At 36.4% G+C, this 26,698-nt stretch overlaps 1 protein-coding gene across 1 annotated transcript in view; it reads right to left on the bottom strand.

The window, feature by feature from the left end:
- LOC139728222 (probable phospholipid-transporting ATPase IIB) overlaps positions 1-21,362 on the bottom strand; it is a 45,214-nt gene extending 23,852 nt beyond the window's left edge. The window contains exons 1-5 of the mRNA XM_071639186.1: positions 21,271-21,362; positions 20,322-20,474; positions 9,510-9,660; positions 4,293-4,406; positions 2,062-2,229 (exon numbers count right to left, since the gene is read on the bottom strand). Of these exons, the coding sequence (XP_071495287.1) occupies positions 2,062-2,229; positions 4,293-4,406; positions 9,510-9,660; positions 20,322-20,474; positions 21,271-21,362 (678 nt within the window). The remainder of the gene's footprint in view (positions 1-2,061; positions 2,230-4,292; positions 4,407-9,509; positions 9,661-20,321; positions 20,475-21,270) is intronic.
- Between the last annotated feature and the right edge of the window lie 5,336 nt (positions 21,363-26,698).

The raw sequence follows: 26,698 nt of genomic DNA, 5'->3' as shown, positions 1-26,698 counted from the left end.
CACAACACTTAACCCGTTGAGGACGAGTCCCGAGTATACTCAGACACATGTCTATGGGAAATGCATGTTGAAGCAAAATCAGTCTGTCCTCAATGGGTTAAAAACAGGTAGTTACTGAATACCTGAGTGTTAACCGTTTCCATACACCAACAAAATATCTATTTTTAGGTGTATATGATAATAAATCCATGGCAAAGAGAATTTTATTGTCATTAACTTCAAATTCATCTCACTCCATAATTTAAAAAACAAAAACAAAACTGAACAACACAGTTTAAAATGAGAAACCAACAAACTGATACAATAAAATGTGACAATTACATGAAAGTAGAAGGGTAGACTGCAGACAGAAAGAAATACCATGTGCAAGATGTAAACAGCTACCCTGATAACAATAAAATTCAATAAGAAATAGCACATATACTGTATGACTACAGAGACATTTGAATCTCAATGTCTGGATAAAACCTTCATTATTTACAGTTATCTATACAGAAAAGTGAGTGCCTATGTTTGTTTGTTTTTTTTATGAAAGAAGAAAAACAGATTGTACAGCTCTACATCTCCAAGACAAACCTGCATTAGTTACCAAAAGTGTTAAAGTAAAAAGAGGATTTTGGGCATGTTTCTCTATCATATCTTATTTTTAGTTCATAGCAAATCTATGTCAAATGTAATTTGTCTCTTGCTGAGAGAATAATCATGATCATCCGTACAGAAACTGCACGACTTAATCTCAGGTGATATCTTGTAAATGTGCTGGTACACTACACAATCATTTATCCACACACTGACACACATACACACAACTCTGCACACAACAAACCACATGAAGGATTGCCATTTGAAATGCATTGGGCATTGTGACGATTAAAACAACGCGAAACTAGAGCAAGTCAACTTTTGTGCACAGTTATCTAGGGTGCTTTCATTTCTACTGCACTCACTATCTCTGACATACAGACATGATTCTTCATGCATATTTTGAGGAAGTTAATTGATATTCGCCACCCACCAAGAACTGATTTGTAACCATCTAAAAAGCACGAAGGATATACATTCCTATTAAGTTTCTCTCCATTAGACCAAATGATATTCTTGCATTTACTGTATATCACATGGACTTTGTGACTCGCAATAATACAAATGAGCTGTACAACTGTCACCAGGGTGGGAAATCCCTAACTTTTCTCATAAAAAGGATTATACATATCCATTTCAAATTCTATCACTGCAGTTGTTGACTGTGATTTCCACCACTCGCATGATTCTATGGCTGGTTCTAATTCGCAAACTATATTATACTCACATAATATATAGCATATACAGTACATACTCTTCATGTAAACTATTGGGATGCTTTCCAAAGTAATTCACCTGTATTCAAATTGTATCTTTATTTTTTATTTTTTTTTTGGACAAAACAAGTAGCATACAATGTATGATTACCCACTGATAAAGCCACAACCAAGTGACTATGTATACTTGCATCACAAAAAATAAAATAAAATAAAATCTTTGAGGTTCTTTAGACAAAGTTCCATTAACTCTATCCTTGTTCCTCACACGGCACTACACTAGAAAAAAAATCATGTTACCCTTGTGCTTCAATCATTACATTGGTTGACAATAGAATTATAAATTCTATTCCAAATACTCTTGCTAATGGTTCATTGTGTCCATGGCACTGCCCTGACTATAATGTGTCTTTCATTCAGCAATATACACTATTAATAACTATGCTCATCTGACTCCATTTCATAATATATGTTGTATCAAAAGTTCAAACCAAATAATCGCTCATTCGCTCACGCAGCACTCTCTCCATTACTTTGGAATATATTGACACTGGATATTGGGGAAACTCACAATATTGGTGTACTTAAAGGTACTGTAAACTCCAATTACATCTTTCTAATTTTGCATACATTAAGTTTGTTTTCTTCTATATTGTTTGTGTTTGTCACATATTTTGTTCCCTATTTGTATTAATTCCCATTCTCACCTGCCCTTGCAATGGTATGACACAAGATAGGAGGGTTTGGAAGGTTTAAAACTCACCTTCTCAACCAGAATGAGATCAGATACTTGGATCTCTGAGCTGGGCACCTTGACCAGTCCAGTCCTGGTCAGCTTGTAGTATTGCTGCATGTTGACCTCCCGATCTCTCCTGTACCGCCTGAAGTCATCCAGCGCCTCGCGACACATTGTCACAAATATAACGAAAGCCTGCCAATAGAGGGCGGGTGAAATGCAGCTTGATGATACAGTGTAATTTCCCATAATGATGACGCGTGTGAAGTACAATTAAATTTTGTATGATGATGGCTTTCCACAAATACACACAGATGCAGAAACAGCCGAAAATATGTCTTTTGATCACATGCAATCACTACGTGTATCAAGTTTGTCTTCAACCGCTTACAAACAACTGGAGATGAAATTTTAAAGTGCAAAGGCTTTTTCCTGATTTGGAAGCCATGGTGCACTGTTACCATGGCAACACACTTCCACTACTCTTAAAATTTGTTTCACACAACTAATATCACAGTCACCATGTAGGCCAAATGTCTTCTAAATCGGAAAAAAAAGAGCCCCTGAAGAATTCCAATTTGCAAGGCTTTTTCTGATTTCGGGTCATAATGTACTGTTATCATGGCAACATACTTTCAAGTACAGTCCTGTGGTACACTTCAAAAGTGTGTCTTGTACAACTTTACGTCAAGTTTTTCATGTGAACCAATTATCTAGTGAACCACTGACAGAATGGAACAGCAATTTGGTTTGCAAGCATTTTACCTGATTTGATAAATGTGCCATTACCATGGCAAAGCCCATTCTGCTACTGTTGAAAACTGTGTGCTGCACAACTTTGCATTGAGCTCAACACATGTACCAAACTTTTTTCAAATTGTATGAAAACTGGAGAAATAATTTGATCTGTAACATTTGTAACAGACTGACAGCCTGTCCGCCCATCCGACTGACCACACACTGATTCCTATAGAAACTCAATCAAACTAGGTTTGGTTGGGATATAAATACAAATTTGATGATAATGACGAAATGATAACAGGCAGGGAATAATTTTCCTGGTATCGCATCGCAATTTGCTACGCATTTTTACACAACTGCTACACAAACTAACTTTTATGTAGCAGTTTTCTTCCACAGAAGTGCACATGATACCATTTGAATTATTGTTCATCGGCTGAAATTGCTATCAAATTTGAGTCCGAAAATTATTCCCTGACAGGGGTATTTATAATGCCCCTTACCACTCTGTCTGAGTGCTCAAAGAGCATAAATAATTCCCGAGCAAGACTTTGATAATTCAGCACCTTTATTCTTCCTCACATCTAATGGTATCCATCTTGAGGTCATACTAACTTGTCTTTTCTTCTCTCTTTGAGGGTCCGAAGAAGGATTGGGAGACTTGATTAATCAATGACATCAAATGCTTTCATGCACATCAAAATCATTATGTCCTACTGTGTAAATTCATTGAGCAGAGTGACATACTGTACAAAAGGCATGCATTCAGTCCATGCCAAGTTATTTGTGTACGCCACTGTGTCAAAAGAGTAATGGTCATCCCAACATTACTTACCTCTGAGGATTTATGGGAAAAAAAATTATTAGAGGGGACCAATATTTCATTCAAACAGTCACATTGTTAATGGAAATCTTTGAAGAGCTGGAAGGTGGGGGAGGGTCTTAGTAAAAACTTGACGGTTTTCAAGGTTTTCGACTGAGACAGGAGAACCAATAATTAGAGTGTGAATTTTGGCAGAAGATCCTACTCAAAATAGCCTACCAAAGTTGTGCTGCATATTAAACAGCATTGACGATATTCCGCAGATTCTGTAAACGTCAAACTTCAGTCTAACAAAGGGATATCATCCTTCCACTCGCATTATAAAAAGTAAAGCATTTACATGCGCCATCGATCTAGTGGCAGATAATGTGGAGTAGAGGGTCATACTGAGTGACTTACATACAGATGTACACAAGGCAGAGATAAAAATATACATAAACCATAAAAATGATATTTAAACAAAACAAGATGTTGGCATATGACTACAGATTCTTTCAAAATGTTTCTATGAATTCTGCTGATCGGATCCTCAGTGTAATAGCATTTCAGAGAAATGTGAAATGTGACTGCAGAAATTAACATTCAAACCTCTTTCCAGGAATCAAGGGAAACTACAACTGTGTATATATATGTCAGTTGTATGAGAACAGGAAGTATATATCATGTAAGGTGTCAAAGGTCAAAGGTTACTCACGAGAGGAGCCCAGTAGGTGTAGAGATAGCCTATTCTGAGCGCTGGAATGAACTGGGAGAGAGCCATCAGAAGGAAGTAGAGGTTGAGGAACAGCTTGAACTGGTAGTATAAAACCTAGAGGAGAGGTACAACAATGATGACATGATTATCAAACCACACACTGCACTCAAATCACATCATTTTCATTCATTTTGACACATACAACAAAAGAACATACATTGCATGTACCTGTATGCTGAAATATTATGGGTAGTCTTTTTCTATAAAAAGGTAAAGCTCCCTAGCTATGGCTATATTGTGTTTCTCTTATGTAAGTCTTGTGCATTATTGATTGATTGGGTTCTGTTAGAGTATGTAAACTGAAATATCAAACAGAAATTACCAATATCATACACTTACTACATGTCCTTCAGTTATACCTACACACACAAAAAAAGGACATAAGGGAAAGAAATTAAAAAAATTAGCCCAAGTAGATTGATGTGCATAGAAAGCAAATCATGTATGCTTTTATATCCTGACATTGAAATAGACTAAAAGGGGGAATACATTGTATGTCTGAACTTTAAACATGTGGATAACAAATTGAGGTGCTAAATGCTGCTCGTTGCACTCTTACTCCCAATGTAGGATACCATATATATATATTCTCTAATATGCTATAGTCTGCGTGGACTACTAAAAAAAAAAAAAAACCCAAAAACAAACATTTGTAAGCAGGTGTACATCAATGAATCATGTGAATCAAAACATCTGCTGCACTGACACAGCTGGGCCTAATAACTCATAACAAAATCTTCTTTTTTTAATGCATCTTTTCCCCTATTCATCCTGTTTATTTAGGTCACAAAACTGCTGTCTACTCATTTGCATGCAAGTTGAGTCCACACTTTCCATAATAAGACAATACCACCTTTTCATTGTTGTCTGGGGCTAAATGCACAACAAGATGAAAGTACTCAAATTATTAAAATCTCTGCAGCCTAGTCAGTAACTTAGGAATTAAATCTGTATCTACAAGAAGAAGAAAAAATGACAGCATGCCTTTTCTTTCTCACAATGAAAGCTTATATGACCACTTCTAGATTACATCATACCCCTTTGTAATAATCTCTGTGCGTTTTAGAGGAAATATGGAAACCAGAGCTGCCAAACATCATACATTGTATAAAAAAAGAGCTTTGCTCAGAAAACTGAGCTGAGTGAATTTATAGTACTTTATGTAAGTATATAAAAACACAAAAGAGCACATACTTTATCACTTTACCATCTACACTGTAGGCACCTTTATCATGGGGAGTAAATGCTGTTAACTCATCTATGTATTGCATAGCTTTAAAGGCTTTAGGCTTCTTTCATCTATTATGGTGCAAACTAATTGAAAGAGTTTTGTGGGGTTTTCAACCATTGCAGAGTTCATACTGGGACCATGACCCAGTTTAATACACCTGACTTATCCTCAGTGACACTAATATACTAATAGGCAGGAATGCAGGACCACAATCACTTTGGACAAATTATGTAAACCAACCAGATTGTTGACAAGAACTCTGCGATCCCCTTGGCATTGCACAAGCTGAGGTGTATTGTGTCTGTGTGTATAGGGCACTTCGTACAATTTGAAAACACCATATGCACGCTTTGCCAACAACATCAGTATGGATAAATAACCAAACCCTCACACACAGTTTACACAGGGTTTGCTGTTTGGACTCAAACCTCGAGCCTCCTCTAACTTATGCTGGCTAGGGCGGTTGACAGGGTACATTATAAAATGCAAATATTTATGCACTGAGCACTGCAAACAAGTGCTCTCTCGATTAATAGCTCAGACCAAAACTTGTAATCCTAGACGTTTTCGGCTGTTCGGGAGGTGCAACACAAATGTGAACCTTAAATAGTCAACCAGACCATCAGCTCCTGATATAAAGGGTTAGCTATTGACGGAGCTGACCAATCGTTTCAACAATTCTATCCTATGTTCACAGATCAACAAACACTAGAGCCACATATATTGACTTAAGATTCTAGCACAGTTGCGAATGTCCAGTTCACAGATTCAGTAATACCAGTGACCCACATTGGTCAATATTGCTAATAATGCATTACTACTGGTGCAGTGATACATGATACACTGTAGTCTGCATGCAGTTGAAGGCACATTGACACCAAAGTTCTCAGTGTTGATGGACAAACATGGGACTTCAAGTCTTGATCAACAGAGTATATTTGATTTCCAACATTGCAACTGATTTCTGAAAGGGGGGGGGGGGTGCACACTCCACATACAAGTGTAAATCTGTTGAAATACTGGTTTAATTCTTGTAGTTTACTGTTTCATTTTGGATACACTGTCTAATATAATTCCCTTTGAGTGACAGCATTCTATGATTCTGAAGAAATTCTGGCACAGATGATTGAAAATGTCATTTCCATTGCTCCAAATATGGAGGTGGTATCTTTTTTTTTTCATTATATTGTAATGTAGTGACATATTATGTCAATACTACATTGTATATCTTTCACTACACATGTTGGAATAACAGGCTTTTGCCATAGAGTCTACACACACAGTCACATTAGACCTCATTCCTCTCATGAACCCACAGGATCCAATTACACCTACATCAGTAGGAAAGTAATTGGACTAATTGCATGCATTTCTCATGAAATTCAATCTTCTGCGCCTAGCTCACTATCCTGCTACACCCAACAACTAGGCACATAAAAGGCACCTGCTACTCAAGTGCTAAAAATAAACATGTAACATGGAGCTCAGATATAGTAGCTCTGTGCATACTGAAAGCAGTGGTGGACAGGCCAATTCAAACAGTGTACTGTACGGAGAAAGATGACTGTCCCATTCCAACAACAAGTGCTGCATAAATCTAACCTCAATAGATATATTGAATCAGGCATGATGAATGATGTCATATTTCCCTAGCTGAAAAAAAGGTCACTTCTTTGTCACTGTAAAAAAAAAAGGGTCACCTCTTTGTCAATCTATCCATAATTTTCTCAAGCATTACATTTGAAATGTAGATATTCTGAGTTATCTGTACATGTACTTGTATGTTGTTAGTGTGCATACTTTTCAAGGCTTATCAATCGTCTTGTACCTAATGTACACTGCATTTTCTTTGATAAGTCTACTGTACAATACAATATTTTCGCGGCATGAAATTTTCGCGAATGGGAGCCAAAGGCCTTATTCACAACATGAAATTTTTGCGAGTTGCCTAATATTCAATGCATATAGTGTAGACAAGATCTTTAGTGTGCATTTTAAGTTTGCGAAACTCTGCTCCAGCAAAATTAAAATGCACGCAAACATTTGTCGTTTTACAGTAACTTTAAAACATCATTGAGCTTTTTTTCCCCAAAAAATCTATAATCTATGTTATAATCTGCAAATGAAAAGCATGAAGAGGGACAAGCCTAAATGCATTTCACAAATTACATGTCATGTTACCATTGATATCTTACAAAGAGATATACTAAAGGTACTTGACATAAGATAATCACCAATCTTGTGTTTACCCCCTTTAAGCATGACAAGCAGATTCACAAGCCGCAGGCTTTAATAAAAGACTACCTCACTCCCAATCCCCCAGTGCGCTTCCAGATCGATGGGCACAACCCTATCCAAATCAGAAGCCAAGATGATGATGATGATGAGTTCGGTCATGGGAGACCAGCAGAGCATCCTGGATGATCTCCGCATCCCAGACGACCCCACGGGAAAAACAGGGGAGGGACCAGAATGGGATGGTGAGTATCAAGGGGGGGGGGGGGGGGGATGGTGGTGTGGTCTGTTAAGTTATCTAATGCATTGAACTCTGCCGTTTCTGAATCCATCCGTTTCTGAATCCATGTCTTGTTACTTCCTCTGCTATCAGTCTCCCATCCTACTGTACAGTTTCTGAAATGTTTTCTCCCTACAGCCCAGTGTAACAAACCATTTTATTCACCTGCTCCCTCCAATGAAGTATCTGAGACAGGATTTCACATAGCATTCATCAGTTGCTTCAAGATACACTGTAGATTAAGCCTCTGGTAGGCTTTGCGGTTGTTAAGGCAATCCGTTGTGAGCAAAACGTACAGACATTTGCATGCACTACAGAAACAAGAGTTTTGCGAAGTCCCTGTAGCTCACAACTACAGGATACAGAGAATGGGTGCGTTCAAGCACTCTCCTAAAGCGAACTGTACCGTACTGTACCCGCGCCAGAGGAGCGCTTGAACACTCCTAAAGTGTACCGTACCGTACTGTACCGAGCCAAAAGTGGACCACTTCCCGATGTCTCCAAAAGCGTACCAAAAGCGTACCAAAAGTTCGCTGTAAAGCATGCGCGTATCATGCATATATATCACAATGCAAAAACATAATTCTCTTTGTTGGGGACAGCTGTAGTTCAAGCGCCAGATGGATGACATTCTTGCTACAAAAATGCGTGACCTTTTCTAAAAATAACTCGTGAGGTATGCTTTCTCAACAGAGCGCTCGAACGCTCCAAAACTGGCACAATTCGGTATGGTACGCTTTGGTTCAGCTCGCTTTGGTTTGCTTTAGAGCGCTCGAATGCACCCTTAGACCCGATTATATTGGATTGGAATGCAGGTGTTTGTATTTTATAATCTGAGCAAGAATTACTTCAGGTGGGGCCAGAATAATTAATCAACCCACATTCAAAACATTCTTACATAAAAGAATTTAGAAATTCAATGCCTCTATTTTATAAATGGAATATAATCTACCTAAAAATGTAAGACACACTACTAACATTGATTAAAAAAGAATATAATCTTGGCCCTTGAAAAAAGTATAAGATCTCTGTAACATGTAATTGATTATTTTCTGCAGTAGCTGTAGAAGCAGCATCAATGGTACACAAGATATCATGATGTCAGAAGAACCTGTATCAACCTCCATGGGGCAGATAGTTACTTTCCCAATGTTTTTAAACCACACCGTCAATTGGATTGAAGTTGATATTGAGACTCATAAACCATCAATCAGTAGCTAAAACTGGATATGTATACAATAAGTAAAAATTACATAGATTTAAAACAATGAATAAATAATGAAAAATGTGATACAAATACACTACATAGCATGACACTGTAAACACCACCCCCCCCAAAAAAAAAACAAAAAAAAAACACCACCAACAACACAATGTAAATTAGACAGCATTGTTAGAGTGACCAACTTACAAGTGGTAGGAATGTGAAGATGTTGTATTTTTGGTTGCAGATCTTGTTTGGTGGATATTTCTCCTGGCGGGGACCTGGCTTGCCCAGCCAGACTGTGCGGGGATACAGCTCTTTCTCTGGCTTGCATCTCCTCTTCAGTGTGTCGTAACAACTGGGAAGATATACAAAATAACAAATATCCACATAATTTAGGTATTGCACTGATACTGAAAACCACGCATATATAGATAGAATGTATAAAATGCACTGTACATGTACATACAGTATAATAATATACTCTATCTTGTATGTGAATATTTTTTGTTAGAGGGTGCAATCACAATTTATTCTTTGATGATATTGACCTTCTGCAATGGACATCTATTTATGCATCCACTCGTGATGACCAAAATATCTTACCTGGAATAAAATTGAAATAGAAAATGATCGTCACTATAAACATGTACAAATTTGTAGGGTCATTCATCAAAAGATTATATACATGTAATAACAACATAAAAATTCAAACTGCAGCAAAAAAAACCTCACCTCTCATTGAAGTATGGTCAGTTTTACAGTAAAGGGTGTAACTTTCAATTTTTAGCCTTTTGGCCCACCCTGAACACATAGATTTATAGATCTCAAAGATTTTTTCCCATGTGAGTCACCTTATGAGTAGCCACCTTGGGTAGCATAATCAGGTCCAGGTATTGATGCGTTTTGTTTTGACAGTCACATATGTACCCTAAAAATGACTATTTTGTTGCATTGAAATTTATATAACATTTTTGAAATGTTAATAATTTTCTACAGCAACTGCAGAGATCTAATTTTTTTATGTTAAAAGCATAGTTGTATGGTCAATTGAAATGACCAAATAAGTTTGGTTTGTATCTGGCCCTTTATTTTAGAATACTATGACTTCAAATTTGAGGTTTCGGAGGCTTCATTTTCCGTTAACAATTGTTTACAACCTTTGGTGGACAATAATGATCAGTGGATGTGTTTTGGTTACTTTCTTTTATGCTGAAAATAGTAAGGTGCAGCTAAACTTTAGACTTACATCAAAGTTTACTTGATTCTACGGCTATTTGAAATTTTGTGATAATTTTATTCCATCAAGTGAAATTTCCGTTAGCAGTTTTGAAGCCTCCGAAACAAAGTGTTTGGTCAAATAATATGAATATAGATAAGGGGAGCAACCTAATCTAGATGTCAAAATGTAGGATATGGGGCCCTAACCTAATAGACCAAAAATAGTTAAGATCCGCCAAACTCTCTGAAAATAGGAGACAATACAAATTTTCCGTTAACATGTGAAGCCTCCGAGACGCATTGAAGCCTCCGAAACAGCAAAAACATCTAATTTGACATTTCTGATAAATTCTTTGAGTGTTTGCCCCAAATTATGCTATGAAATCATCAACAGACATGGACTGACAACAAAAATAATAAAAACATTATGATACTGCAATAATTTTTTGAGCTAATTCACTTAATAGAGAAAAAGTGGTTTCGGAGGCTTCAAAAGGATGTTAACACTGCATTTTTGTGATTTTCTCTGGACAAAATCAAATTAGATTTATTGTTCACCCACATAATGATCGCTTATGACATATCTAAAGATATTTAATCACATTCAGTTTTCTGGCTGCTTTGTTTACTCACCAATATAGATTTACTATACGATTTACCTATTTTTCTTACACAGTGCAGTGTGTCACACATAACTCACCTTTTCACTCAGCAACAAGATATTAGCAGATGAGGATGTTGCCCCACAAATATGTTTAAACAGTGTATATCAACCAAAAAAGACACAATTTACCCATCACTTTCTACATAACATACATGATTTTCATAAAAAACATACAGCATACCAAATTAATTTTCCAGATTTTTCGGAGGCTTCATTTTATGTTAACAGCATGTAAATGGAATGTTTTGATTACAATTTTGTAATTCTAAGTCTATCAAATAACCGTTTGGACTGAATGAGACTTAATGATTCCTCAAGCAAGGTGTAGATAGTTGTTTAAATGTATGAAAAGCATTTATTTTGTGGGTTTCCTTTTGAAACAATGAAACAGGCTAGATATTGTGAGTAATGAAAGTGACTTCCAGCTTGCATGCATGCCCACATCATGCAACAGTAGTGCAACAAAGCAAGTAGTTGTGGATACATCAATGTTCTTAAGTTGGATAACTCATTTTTACTCTTGAGAGAAGTTGAAGTGTTGTGACCATATTTGTATCACTCTTGTGACTGGTTAGACTTTGTTAATGAAGACCAAACAATTACTTGGTTATTAAGTGTTAAATACACTTTTTTTAAAAGAACTGAACACTATTCCTGTCCTGAAGATTCAAGGACTTTAATAGATGGTTATTCAAGAGGGAAGCATACACGTAACTAAGAAATATATTACTTTTGAATTTAAGGTTGTATCTTTTATGCATGATCAAGACCAAATGGTGGAAAATACTTTTTGGATTTTTACACTTTCGACTCACTATCATCTGAGTGTAATAGTTTCGAAACACAATCTTTTACATGTTCATTTATAACCCATTGACAAATCCATTCCATTGTTACTCACATGGCATTTGCTTTTGCCATACATGCTTGACTTTTTCAGCTTTCCATTTCTTAACAAGTTCTTTGACTTTCATTTCCAATACTTATTTGGAGGAAAGTAATTAATCAATAAATTTGTGATTGGATTTGAAAATAGCTAACATCTTGCAGATTATCATTTCTGTGGTGTGACTTGGATCACAGGGTACTGTTTTGGAATTTTGACATTTGATTACTTCATTCAGACAGGTTTTCATGTCAATCTGTATGTCAGATCTGATGCATGCTAGGTGCAACACAATCTTGATACTATACCCTATTTTCCATACTTTATCATGCTGGCAGTGACCTCTTGACTATTTTTGATTAAACAAAATGTAACTTGTGTTACGAAACATCTCTTTGCATACATGTGTGAGACTCTATGACATGTTTGCGGATGTAGTTCTCAGTGCAGTAAATGGACAGTAATGGTTGGGATAGGATTGTTTATAAATGACATATAGACCTCTACTTAAATAGCCTGTTGCCATGGGGTACATGTAGTTTACATGGGTGGGTGACTGGAGAAGTTATGTTCATGAAGAACAATACTGAAATGATTGAAATCTTTATAATCTGTTTAGTCCTGGCTTTTCTGGAAAAAGTTACAAGCCCCTAACTATTTTGAAATTCAAAGGGTTAAAACTGTAGTCTGTGGGTTTATATACTATTTAAAACAAACTTGTGGGTTTCTAACAAACTTAGATATTTAAACACATTTGCTGCTTTTTAATTTTTTGCTAAAAAGGTTGTCATTTTTAGAAACAGTAAAAGTTCTGTTAGCAATTTCTCAATGCGTACTTTCAAAAACAGGCCTCCTAGCTGTCACAGGAGTCACACAAACTGGAATTTTACAAAATAACTATAAAAAAAAGAAGCCTTTGAAGAATTTTAAAAAAATAAAAATAAAATGATATGAAACAGGGGTGACTTGTATACCACAGAAAAAGAAAGTAAAATTCTAACTATCATTATAGGGAACTATACATTTGGTCAACATTTTTTTTTATTCAAATTCATACACAGTCATGGGTAGGGTATGTACATTTATCTTTTCAAGAGGCGATTCAAAAAGATGAATGGGATCTTGACCATTTCAATTTCTAGTGAGCTCCATGATAATATCACCAATATATTGATTATAATTCCAACTCCATTTTGATGATGACAGTTTGATGATGACCCTTACATGGAATGGCTGATCGGTGTTTAAGATTGCTGTTCTACATGTATGACCATGATCACTGCATTTGATAGCTATAGTAGGGGATATCAAGCATGGTCCATATGCAAAAGAATGTTTATAAGCCTTTTTTCCCCTTTCTTTATTTTACAATGCTATGTTGTAATCTAACCGTCATGCCATCACATAGTCTATTTTCTATCCCTTTCTCATCAACAGTTGAAATTGATTTTACATAATGTATGTATGTAAAACAATTATGATGGGTGGTTTATGTCAATATACATCCCACAAACTGCACTTATAAAGCAAGCAAACATAATCTTTGCATCAAGTCTATAGCTACAGTTCTAACTCATTGAAAGTAATTCTTACTGCATTATGATGAAAAGTTTGACAAATGCATACAGCTGTACATGTGTGTAGCCTAATCATGTTCTGCATTGCCAAAGTCATGGATATGCAAATACAGTGTATGTATACAACTGAGCATAAAGATTTAAAATAGTTTTCTTTGTCTCTTAACATATATGTTGGAAAGTCTTTTTTCTGCATACAAATAAATACTATTTTACATGTTACAACATTGTTAGTTATTTGGAAACAATCAGCTGCATTAATGTACTTCATACAATCGTATCACCTAAAAATGGACCATTTTTGCATGTTAACAGTCATGATGAAGCCTCCGAAACATGCGTTCCTGCTAACTTTAAGCCGCAAAAAAAAGAAAAGAAAAAAGATGTTCCTAATCAGTGTACTTTTATTGCTACTGTTGCAGTTTCCTTTAGAATCATATTGCCTCATGTAATGTCATAAATTCGAACTGAGCATTGCTCAAAGTGTACACAGTTTGTTATTCACTTTTGTGGAAGCCAATTTCCTTATAATAATAAGTACAATTTGTATGAAGGGTAAACATTATGCACTGCCATAAAATGTACATCTGTATACTGTTATTCACATTTTATTGATGCCCTGTTGTTATTCTAGCATGTAGTGATAGTTGCTTACAGTAGTTTTATTATTTTAAGTGAATACAGGACTAGAACTTTGTGTTAGCAGTTTTGAAGCCTCCGAAACACACTAGTTTGTTAACTGAAGCCTCCGAAACTCACAAGTCTGAAAATTTCAACTTTGTCAAAAATAATCAAATTTCTTTGGGATTTGGGTTGATAAATGTTTGTTACCAAGAGATAATTTAGGGCTATGTTTAGAGTGGCTCTTGCTCCTAGAACATTCTTTTAACTTAAAAATAGTTTGTCAGGTACCACTTTTACCTTGGAATTTGAAGTTCACATCCAAATAATTGCAAGAGCGAATATCTGTTGGGGGAAAAGTGTTTTGATATTTCAAATATATGTTCACAGCAAATGAAAAGTTGCATTACATCCACCATTTATCTTCATTTGGTTGCTGTGGGTGACCAAAACATTCTTGTTGTTTTTACCTAAATTTATCTAAAATTCCATAATAGTCACTTCATTTTTCATATTTAGCCTAAGAATTAAGCTCTGGAATGACAAAATATTGAAAATATAGACATTCCTATATGAAATAAAGGCAAAGATAAAAATGGAAACACAACTTTAATTTTTGACCCTTGCCACATCAAAGTTACACCCTTTACTGTAAAACTGACCGTATATTATAAGCCATTGATATTCAGATGTATGCAAGGCCAAGTAAAAAAAGGAAGTAGCTTCTTGTCTGAATGTTTGGAAAAAGGTGATGCAGGAGGCCATTACTATTTGATTTCTTACTACAGTATTTTTTATCTAAAGCTGCTGCAGAGTGCAAGGTGCTCGCAAGTCTTGCATCGCCTCGTACAGTCATTTTCAAACATGCATTAAACTAGCCCATAGCATTTCATAACTCTATCTGGGAATCCAAAGTCAGGTAAAAGTTGAAGATTTACCATGAATGTTGATGCTTTCTACACATTTCATAATGACACTACAGCATTGCCGTATGCGTGTACAAATTGTACGTATCATAACAATGACTGCATTGTACGTATCATATACCACAACCAACAAGGCCTAGTCGGTTGTGGTATGATACGTACACATACACCCCTAGAGGGGTGTGTTTATTAACTCACTTCTGGCACATATTAGGGTTTCCAAACAACTTTCAGGAGTTTTGGCATTAATAAACACAAAGCTGTTTGGATTATGAGGTTAAAAACATGTTTTGGAAATGACCAAAAAAAAAGTGCGCTTGCAAACGCATTTGAGCCAGAAATGTGTTTCTGTAGAGTTGGTAAACACAAAATCGTTTTGAAACGTGTTTATACAATGTAGCTAGGAGGATTCTCGGCTGGTTCTACATAGTGGTTGTGATGCGACAGTGACTACGCACAATCAGAGATTCTAAAATGCATGCGTGCGTGAAATCACGATCAATAGGTGAATTTCTGGTGGTTTTTTTTGGCCGTCCGAGAGTAGTAAATATTAAAAAAAAAAGTTGATGTAGCAACTCCAAAAAATGCGAACAGGGACGCGAGTAGCAAATTCATATTTTTTTTATCAGCATTTTGAAAAATAATAGTAAAAAGATTGACGCAGCTCCAAATCCGGACGCACAAGGACAAGACACTGCTTTCTTGTTTTACTCGGCCTATAAATGTAATAAGTCAGCATTTGTGTACCAACTTCAGCCATTACACACTGTACATCACTGTACTTCACAGTGTCTTTTGTTATAGATAAAAGTGCATATATATCTACAATGCACAGAAACATGGGAAGTAAATATACTGATATGCTTATTTAACCTGTTGAGTCGGTTTGATTTTGCTACAACATGCATTTCCCATAGACACTTGCTGAAGTATACTCGGGACTCGTCCTCAACCGGTTAATTACAGACCGGTCCCATTTGATGCCTTCAAGCAAGGCCACATAAACTGGGGGATTGTACTAACATATATCCTATCATGATCTATCACCCACTTTCACGATACCTAGTACCTTTTATATGCCTTGCTGCATGGCTTGCGTAAGATCCAAGTGTACCAGCAAATACTTGCAGTTTCAAGATATGTCCATTCCTTTATGATACTGTCTGTGCTGCCCCCTCCCAACCTCCCTAAGTTCATTGTTCTTAGGAAAGTGTAGTTTGAATGTGAGGGATTTTATGCCAGCATTCATCATGATCAATGTAGGTTAACATATGTTTGCTGAGCACTTCTCCTAAAACAACAAATAAACCCAAGACAAAACAAAAACGGACAGTTTGTAACAGGAAGTATGACATTTCTGTCATGTTACACATCATACGTAACTGCACGTACATGCTGTATGTACATTTTGTATGTACGTAAATCAAGCCATGCATTATAGTAGTTTATTCTTTAAAAAAAAAATTCTATTAAAGGACAAGTTCACCTTCATAAACATAAGGATTGAGAGACAATGCAGCAATATTAGTAGAACACATCAGTGAAAGTTTGAGGAAAATTGGACAATCGATGCAAAAGTTATGAATTTTTAAAATTTTTGTGTTGGAACCGCTGGATGAGGAGACTACCAAGGCTCGTGATGTCATATGAGTTATGTTATGAGTGTACATATTTGCACTAACTCTGCCTCGAGGTACCCTGAAGAGGCTTTCCATGCGCACCACAGCCCAGAGATTGCTTACTTTATTAAAGAATGTATATGTGATTATTATATATATTTGTAATTTATTAATATTGCCTGTTTGTTTTGTTTGGCTCTGTATCGGACCAATTGAGGTTCCTGTGCTGGTAAGCATCGGACTCTACTGCCTGCATATCGGAGGGGCCTAGGCCGTTTTAACGGCTGAGAAGTCTGCTCGAGACAATGAGCCGGATTGGCCAGAAGATATGATATTTTAAGCAGGCAAATAGACGTACGGACAGCTGACCAAGGATACTCATTACAATATTCTTTTTTGGAAAAAAAAATGATAAAAGGAAAAGAAATTTATAGATAAGTGTTTGGCGTAAATATTCTAAAGAGAATGGAAAACGCCACTAAACACAAAACAACAACAACAACAACAACAAGTCATATGAGTACACTGTACAACAGTATAAAGAAAATGTAAAGAAAATTCAACATATTTTCACTTTTTTCGCATAATAAAAGAGCACTTGACTTGCCTCTTTCTAAAGGCAATGGGAATAATATTACCCAAATTATACGTCAGTGACGAGTCGAGGGAATGTGTACTTTTTTCAAAAGATGACATTTTGTGAAATTCTCTTTATATCTTCCCTATATTGTTGTACGCATGTGACATCATACACTGCAGTAGTCTTCTCATCCAGCGGTGACTGCACAAAAACTTCAAAAATTCATAACTTTTGAACGGAGTGTCCGATTTTCCTCAAACTTTTTATTCCAATGATGTGTTCTACTAATATTGCTACATTCTCTCAATCCTTATGTTAATGAAGGTGAACTTGTCCTTTAAAATGACTAGAACAGCACTCCGAGAGCAAAGACCTCCGCCAATTTAGCCAGGTACTCGTGAATTTCCACAAAACACGCAGGCAATTTCCCATTACAAAAGCCTTTTGTTCACATCATCAGTGGAGCATGTGCTTTAGTGCGCGTATTTAAACCTCCAGTACACGCAGCTACATGTACATGTAGAACTCCCAAGTTCATTGACCTTATATGCCAAAATTCCAAAAATCCATAAAAATCCATAAAAATTCCTGGATCACTACCAAAACTTAATCATCTGTTCCTAGTGTCATTATCGACTTTTCCTGCTATTTCCATTCAAATCCACTCACAACTTTTTGAGTTACTCTGCAAATAAGCAAACCAAAGCTGATGATCACCTAAAGGGATAGTACAGTATTGGTAGAGGTGAGAATTGGGCTTTGAACTTTTTGTGAGATAAACCGTTTGTAAAATAATACAGAGCGTACCTTTTTAAGAAGAATTCAAAGTTCATTTGACAAAAATCTGTTTAAGAATGGCTGAGACATCAATAAATAAAGTAAAACAAAGCGATCGTAATAAAAGGTGGGTCCCACATTTTATTTGAATTGCCCTGTTTTGGGTACTGTATCTCAGCCATTTCAAAACCAATTTTCATCATATAAATATTGAATTCCTTTTGGAATTACATGCTCTTGAATCATATGTCATAAGAGGTTTCTCATAATAGCCTGTCCTCATTTAAGAAATTTTTGAAAATATACCTTCTAGCAAATCACACATAGTCATCTATCATATCATTTGTCTTATGTTTTTGTTTTGTTTTGTTATGTAATGTTCTGTTGTATTTGTTTGTATTCTGTCCATGTCTACACTTTGTACCTTAAAAATCAATTATTTTGTGCATGTACATAAGGGAACTTACTTTACAAGGCCTTTTTGGCTTTATTCAAGTTCTCTTTTTTTCATTTTCACAGTTATGTAAAATGATGGATTATCTTTTTGTTCTGTATTGTAAACTCAATACTGTTGTATTGTTTTATAAGAAAATGAGATGAATAAACGAATTGAATTGAAAATAATCTCACCCCAGAATGTTAGAAACCCGAGGTTAGGTCTCAACCAAAACCATACGATCCCGTTAACCTCCTCCTTCCTTGGCTGAGGCAATAACTTACTGCATTCATCAGACAAATTGTATGCTGTGGTACGGGATAACGAGAACACCACATCCTGCATGAAACAACTTCCTCTCACTCCGGTTCCTACACTCTTCAGGAAAACATATTGCAGAACTTTTTGTGAAATGGTGTGCTTTATGATATGAAACTATTTCTGACGGTATTTAAGCCATCAGAAGGAAGTGCTATACTGTACTGTATTGGAGGAAATATTACATTTCTTTGACAGGATCATACCTACAACTGAGGTTATGAGATAATTAATGGATCAGATCATTCATGATGTTTAAAATGAAATAAAGTATACCCCAAGAGAAAACAACAACAAACAAATAAACAAAAAACAAATGATCAAAGAAAAACCATACAAGGGAGAGAGATATGTTACATGTACATGTACTTCAATTCAGGAGGGTTGGGAGGTCTGTCTTTCTGTCCGTTGCAAATAAGCAGCTCACAAAAAGCTAACAAGTTCTTTGATTTGTGTTACAACTACATAAATGATACAGATTTACACATCATGACACTCTCACCATCTCTAAGATTTTTCCTTAGATCTGATTCAACCCACTGTTACTCTGAATAGTTTTCAATCTATACAACTCTCTGTGTTAAAGCAAACTCCAGTTTAGGACTTTACCATCGAAGTGTCATAACTTCTGAAAAGTATGTGTTTGATTTTACTCAAAATGAATTCATCTTGCTCATATGCTTTTGAATCTGAATTCTTCACAAGGTCTACAGCTTTTTACAAATTGTACCAAATTTTACCACATGTTGGCAATATGTATCAAATTTTCACGAAAATTTTGATTCATGCATGTAGGGCTACTCCAAAATAAGCCGACTTGCATACCGGTAATTACAAAACAAATATGATCGTAACTTGTTGTCAGTATGACATTCCCACTGCATTGCAAGAATGAAGCCAAGTATGAACTAGAAAAGCACTCAGACAGCGCAGACCTCCGCCAAGCAGATCATTTCCACCCATTATACAAGCATGCTGAAAATCGCGCGGTTTTCCAATGTAATAGAAGCCTTTTGTTTATGTCATCAGTTTCCAGCTATGTGGCACTTCGCCCGAGCAAACCTCAAATATACGCAGGTTGAACTCCCACATTCACTGACCCTATCTGTAAAAAGATTAAAAAATCCACAAAAAATCCCAGGTCACTTCCAAACTCTAATCATCTGTTCATTGTGTCATTATCAACTTTATCTGCAAGTTTCATTCTAATCCATTCACAACTTTTTAAATTTATTTTGCAAAACAGACACCCAAACAAATAAATGCCAATGAAAACAGTTAACCTCCTCCTTCATTGGCAGATGTTTGAAATTTGAATGAATGTGTGTGTATGGACAATACCAGCTACACAAACATGTTTTTATGCTTGTACAACTACAAGTGTATTATTTCACCTTGCACAAGAATTGCTGATATTGCACAGGCAGCGAGTAATGGGATCCTGTCTTCGAGTTCCTCGTCGAGTAAGGGACTCCTGTTCGTTGTCGAAACCATCTTCACCCATCACCATCGGAAGATCCTCCAACGAATCCTCGTCGGAACCAACACTGGTGTGAGAAGTGAAATGAAATGCAATGATAAATTTTATTAACGTCTATCCATAGAACTCACAACATTCTCTCAATCAAATTCTCAATCAAACGCACTAATGCTCGATTGCCGTTATTCATATTTCACCAGGCAGAGATTCAGAATCACCTGGACGGTCACGATATTTGAAACTGCAGTAGATTGTCTATCTATATGACATATTTGAGGCAAAACTTAGATTAATTTGTGCTTTACTTTTGGAATAAACAAGCTGCAGATCCTAAGGGTGACGATAGGTGGTACCTTCAATCATACAACAAATTCAAAGATTATATTGGCAATCTAACAGTTACCATGACGCCATGCACAGAATTTGTCAGAAAGAACACCGTCCGCGTCCACACAACGAAAAATTATCAAGTCAAGTGTAAGCAGACGTAAACTTATGGCTTCTAATCTCCAGGTCCCACAGATCATGCCCATGATATCCTTTACAGTGACTCATAGGTACACTTTAATACAAATTTAAACGACAAACAAGCGAACGAGCGTGGGGAGTGCAGCGACACAACGGTTTGCGTCAACGAGAACACGTACACAATATAGCGGTACGCTGGTCTTCGTCTTCCCCGTATCTTCGGCGTAGGTTCTTCGACAATATGGGTGCACACAAACATCCACCGCAAAAAATCTCGTTCCACGTGAATTCACGTCACACCTTCCACTAATATCGAAATGTTACACATCCATACGATCAAAATCTCAATTAAAGTATGTCTTTGATATTTTAAATGTTATAAGTGGGGCACATACCTCTCTAGCTCGTGATATTTAGCGTGACTGATTGATATCCCTGTGAGATTTCTTCGTGGATTGACAATACGTGTAGCAGTGTAATCCGCCATACTACGACTTCCGGAAAGGCCATCCTAGCAGCATCATGGGTAATTATATTCATGACTGCACGGTTCGAGCTATGCAAATAACGTGGTTGTACACAAACCAACGGTTTACGTCGCATGATGAAAAGTTCTTGCGAAATATTTTCGCGAAATTACGCATCCGTATAAAAATACTCCAATTCTACATCTATGACAGAATGGTCATATGCCTAGGATTTTACCTGACCTAGCAGCAGCATCATGCGATGTAAAATCCAGCAATAGATCAATGGCTGAAGAGGATGAATTAATTCAATCTAATGAAAGGACTACGCTGGGCAATTAAAGATAATCAACAAATAAAATATGAATTTAAAGCGTTAACATTACACTTACGTTCTCCGTGAGTTAAACATTGTTAGTCAGCATTATTGGTCTATGCAGCGCTGTAAAACTTGGAGATTGTGACACCACATTATCAATGTCTGCATATGGCCTAATTGGCCTACATCATTAGGCCTATATTCCCTCGCGATAATTAGAAACAACAAACATAGTTTAGCCTACAATACAATTAACAAAATGCACACTAGAATTATTTTTTCCCTCCAGACGCTCTTTTTTACTTCAATAAAAGATAAGAGTGAATGATAAATTCTAGAAATACGAACCTTATTACCAGTACAGCATCAACATCAGACTGATCACGTGTACTATTCGACAAAGTGAAGACTCGGCTAACACTCCTCGAAGGCAGGCGTGTCTGCATCACCGCGCAATGTTGCAATTTCGCAACCATGCAAAATAGCTCACGCTTGCCCGAGCTGGAGAAAATGCGAATACGAATATAACAACATTCTATACTCAAAATCAGCAAAGTCGGGTTGTCATCATCAATCATAAGGTGCAAATCAGAGACAGATAAAATGAAGAGAGTCGGTGGTGTGATGTCGAGCTGGCTTTGCAATAATTACTTATCTCTCCTTCTCCCTCTCTTTTAAATGTTTCTCTCTCGATCTCCCCTCTCTCTTCTCCTTTTATTCGTCTGTTTGTTTGTTTGTCTGTTTGTTCATTTTCCATTTAAGAAGACGACTGGATAGCCTATATTCATCTGCGTTAGGCTGGTCTTCCATGGGGTCCAGTTGGATGTGAGGTGGGACCACTTCACCGGGTTAAACACCCTGCTCTTGCGATGAATGAATGAAGCGGGATCTTTTACGTGCATGAGTTGTCACTCTCTCATTATGCACGGGACCTCCATTTTATGACCTATCTGGGGGAGAGAGTGTTTTGCCTCTTGTCAGAGGGGACGGTATGCTTACACACAACATTGCCAAGTCCAGACTCGGGTTCTTCTATCACACTCTACACTCTTTTTCTCTCCCCCATCAGCTCAGACAACTTAGGTTTGTGTCCGTAAGTTTCTGTGTTATTGATGATAAAATACTGTCTACTCTCTAAAAAAAAATCGAGTGAAAATTTTCACTCTAAGAAGAGTGAATACAAAAAAGAGTGAATTTCGAGTGAAATTGGAGTGAATTTTGAGTGAAAATGCTCATTTTCACTCATTTTGGAGTGACGTCAGGGATCACTCGAACAATTTTGCAATTATTCAACATGTTGATGATCTACAGGTAGTCAAATGTGGCTTGATCTGTATCATATATAGTGTATAGCCGTATTTACATATTTTCTTAATTTACCTAGGGGGATAGGTAATAATTATGATATTGACTGGCCTTTCTTTCGGGAGGTACCAGATAAATATTGCCCGCACTGAAAACATATTGCCCTCGTCTTCGACTCGGGCAATATGCTTTCAGTTTGGGCAATATTTTCTGGTACCTCCCTCAGGGCCAGTCAATATCATATAATTATTACCTATACGAGGGAGTTTTGCGAGGCAATTCCGGTTGTTATTTTGCAGGGTTAAAGGTCAGGAGTTGTTATTTTGCAGGGTTAAAGGTCAGCAGTCAATATGCTTTTCGCCACGTCGCTGCGTAGCAGTAACAGCAAACAGTGCAATCTTCCTGTTTGGGGAGGTGGGAAGAGAAAGAGTGGAATCTCTCTACCCACCTCCCTGCTTTAAACGTAAACATTCCGATCGACCACGAAAAGAAAACATTCCAGGACGTCCAGGGTGTCAGTTACACGCACCGCAGAAGAATGCTGATAAATCAACTCATACAAGGTCAACCACTTACAGCAGCACTAGGCAATGACTAGTCCATTTGTGATCAGTAATTGCACAGTGACCATCAGTTTTACAACTCTCTAACTTTAAACAGAGAAGTAAAAATAAAGTGTAAGAACGTTCAAAAGTTTGAAGTTTGCCTGTTACAACTACATGTATCTTTGAAGTTGGAGTTGAATGATATACATTGATGAATAATTTTGCAATTATTCAACATGTTGATGGTCTACAGGTAGTGAAATGTGGCTTGATCTGTATCATTATATAGTGTATAGCCGTATTTACATATTTTGTTAATTTACCTAGGGGGATAGGCAATAATTATGATATTGACTGGCCTTTCTTTCGGGAGGTACCAGATAAATATTGCCCGCACTGAAAACATATTGCCCTCGTCTTCGACTCGGGCAATATGCTTTCAGTTTGGGCAATATTTTCTGGTACCTCCCTCAGGGCCAGTCAATATTATATAGATATTCCTTGCCTATTGCCTCTGAACATACGCCCGGGGCACCTCTATTGAAAAAAAGAAAAAAATATATAAAAGATATATATGGAATACATAACATCACCAGTTTATGCGTATAGGCACTTATACTTGGTGTTGGTTATCCGGAGCTCTTCTTCATTCATCAGTTCTTATCAGAGTCAGATACAATGAAAAAAATAGGAATATTATATATATGTTTAATCTATTATATATATAATAATAATATATATATGTATATAAAGTGTAAAAACAGTCGTATAAACACCGCAGGAGCCAACATTTTTTTTTTGGCTCCTGCGGTGTTTATATACGACTGTTTTTACACTTGATATCTATATTTACTACACACCGACGCAGAACTTTCATATTTTGATTATATATATACATATATATGATGATGATGAAGTCTTGTATAGCGCCGGTATCCGCCAAGTCAGGCGCTCATGGCGCTTGCTCCAAAATAAATACATAATTCAGCTTAAATTAAAAATTAAATTTAATATATATATAAAGGCGTTGACATTCTAGCCAGGGGTACGCAGGAATGAAAAATTTGCAAATCAAACCATGCAGGCAATCAAATTTGTTTTACCAAATCAATATTGTATAACATACACTTACATAATATGCATATTCAGTGGTTATATGACTTATTCTAAATCGGAAAGGGAGACGTACGCATCAGTAATCGGGTTTCTTAATGCCCAATTCAGGTAAGGAAAATGTTGTCCAAAGCACCCCATGTAATGTCAAGAATTCTCTGGTTCAAGAGTCTCTCCATCAAGAATTGGTTCCTGATTGCAGCACACACAAGTGCTATATTCTCACTCTGTTAATAGCTGTAGATGTGTTTTCATCTCCTTTCTTTTTATATAATGTCCTTTGAGATATTCATATACGGCTCTTGGCTTAACGGACTTATCTTACTTTTTATTCAGAATATTCAAACCATGTAATATACGGTTTCTGGCAGCATGTCGAACTTTCTCCCCTTAGATTACGCCCGAGTATATCGTGAAGAAAAATATACGCGAAAACAATTAAAAAAAAGTGAAAAAGAAAATGATGAATGATATCATTATAATTATATTTCCAGTTCTGGTCAATAGTACAGACACACATACAAATGTACACCTCAGTATTACCAAATCAATACACACACAACATACACCATTCTACGGATGTTGAGCTTTGTTTTATGTATTTTGTAGGAGAATAATGCTGTCTTATTTGAGTTCCTATTGAAGATTTCATTTAGGTTGTAGAATGAACTATCGAAGAATATGTGAGGAGAATGCGTAATATTGTTTCATGCCATATCGTTTTAATGAATAATTGCAATTGCTTATTAATTCATCATCACGCGTTTGACATGTTGTTCAGCCCATTGTCAGTACACCATAATATTGATCCCAAGGGAAAAAAAACAGCAATACAGAGTTGAAAAAGCACTATACCATATCAGTATGATTATGAAATGTATACGTAAGTCACAATTTCACAAATGGTACACATATACTTTTATTCGTACCTAATATACTCAATACGTATAGATAATGCACTATACCTAGTGAGTGAACTTTCGGAGTATCATTCTAGGTTCGCCATTTTGTCTATGAAAGTCACAAGATTAATGTTATTTCTGTTATAAAGAAACATTTTCTTTTCATTGTCGCTACAAGTATTTCGACTAATTTTTAAAAGAATAAGACAAAATTATTTCTTGTAAACAACTTCAAATTAACGGTTGTCTCGAACAAAACAGTGCACAAAATTGTTCCAGAAAAAAAAAGAAACATATGATTTGACTGGCAAGGGCCAACACAAAGAAATTAGGGGAATTTTAAAGGTTTATAGTTAATAACTCGAATTTCCCTTTACCCATCACCATGGATTATAACCATCGTCTACAGTTATAGATATAACATGCTGATATTCAATTGATTTACCGCCACCTTTGTTGACAAGCATTCAGTCTCAGCATTATTGATTTTGGTCAGTGTAGATAATAATTTTACGTTCGATGATCATCGGGATCACGCATTTGCAGAAAAGAGAACAGAAATTAACACTTTGAATAACTATACACTGTGACATAACCAGGATGATTTGATATCACATCCCCTCAAGGCAAGCACGAAACATTATCAAAATCTTGTACAGTGTACTGACACTGATTTATTCATATTGTGGGCTTGCGCACACCTTCCAATTTTCATGTACTTGAAGCATATTAACTTTATATGAAGGATATTTTTCGCGATGAATTGTTATAGTTTCACTGGGGTTTTTTTCGGTCCAATTTCGCACTCAATGCAAAAATATAGATTGGTCATTCAGGTTTGCACGATCAGATGGTGTATGATAAAAAAAAACGGTCATTCAGTTCTGAGGATAGGGCTGTCAAAATCGCCAATCGTCACTCCAATTCGTATAGTGCAACTTAAATCAGCAATCGGCATCAGATTCGTTTTAGGGCAACCAGTCCCCATCTATACTCGGCATACGAATTCGCACATAATAGGGCAACCAATTCGCTCATAAAGCCCCCTAATTCTCCATAGATTTGATTATCAAACTTTCGCTCTAGATTTTACCACGTGGCAGTTTGTGTTACTGGTATTTATGATTATTTCTATGTAGCTTTTTCACATTTCTAGAAAATTCCTTACCTAG

Source organism: Diadema antillarum, unplaced genomic scaffold (genome assembly GCF_040938485.1).
Source record: "Diadema antillarum isolate AM-2024a unplaced genomic scaffold, OU_Dant_1.0 seq00000170_RagTag, whole genome shotgun sequence".
NCBI classification, from domain to species: Eukaryota; Metazoa; Echinodermata; class Echinoidea; order Diadematoida; family Diadematidae; genus Diadema; species Diadema antillarum.
Note: the sequence above shows the minus strand (reverse complement) of the source record. Positions and strands in the feature narration are given on the sequence as shown.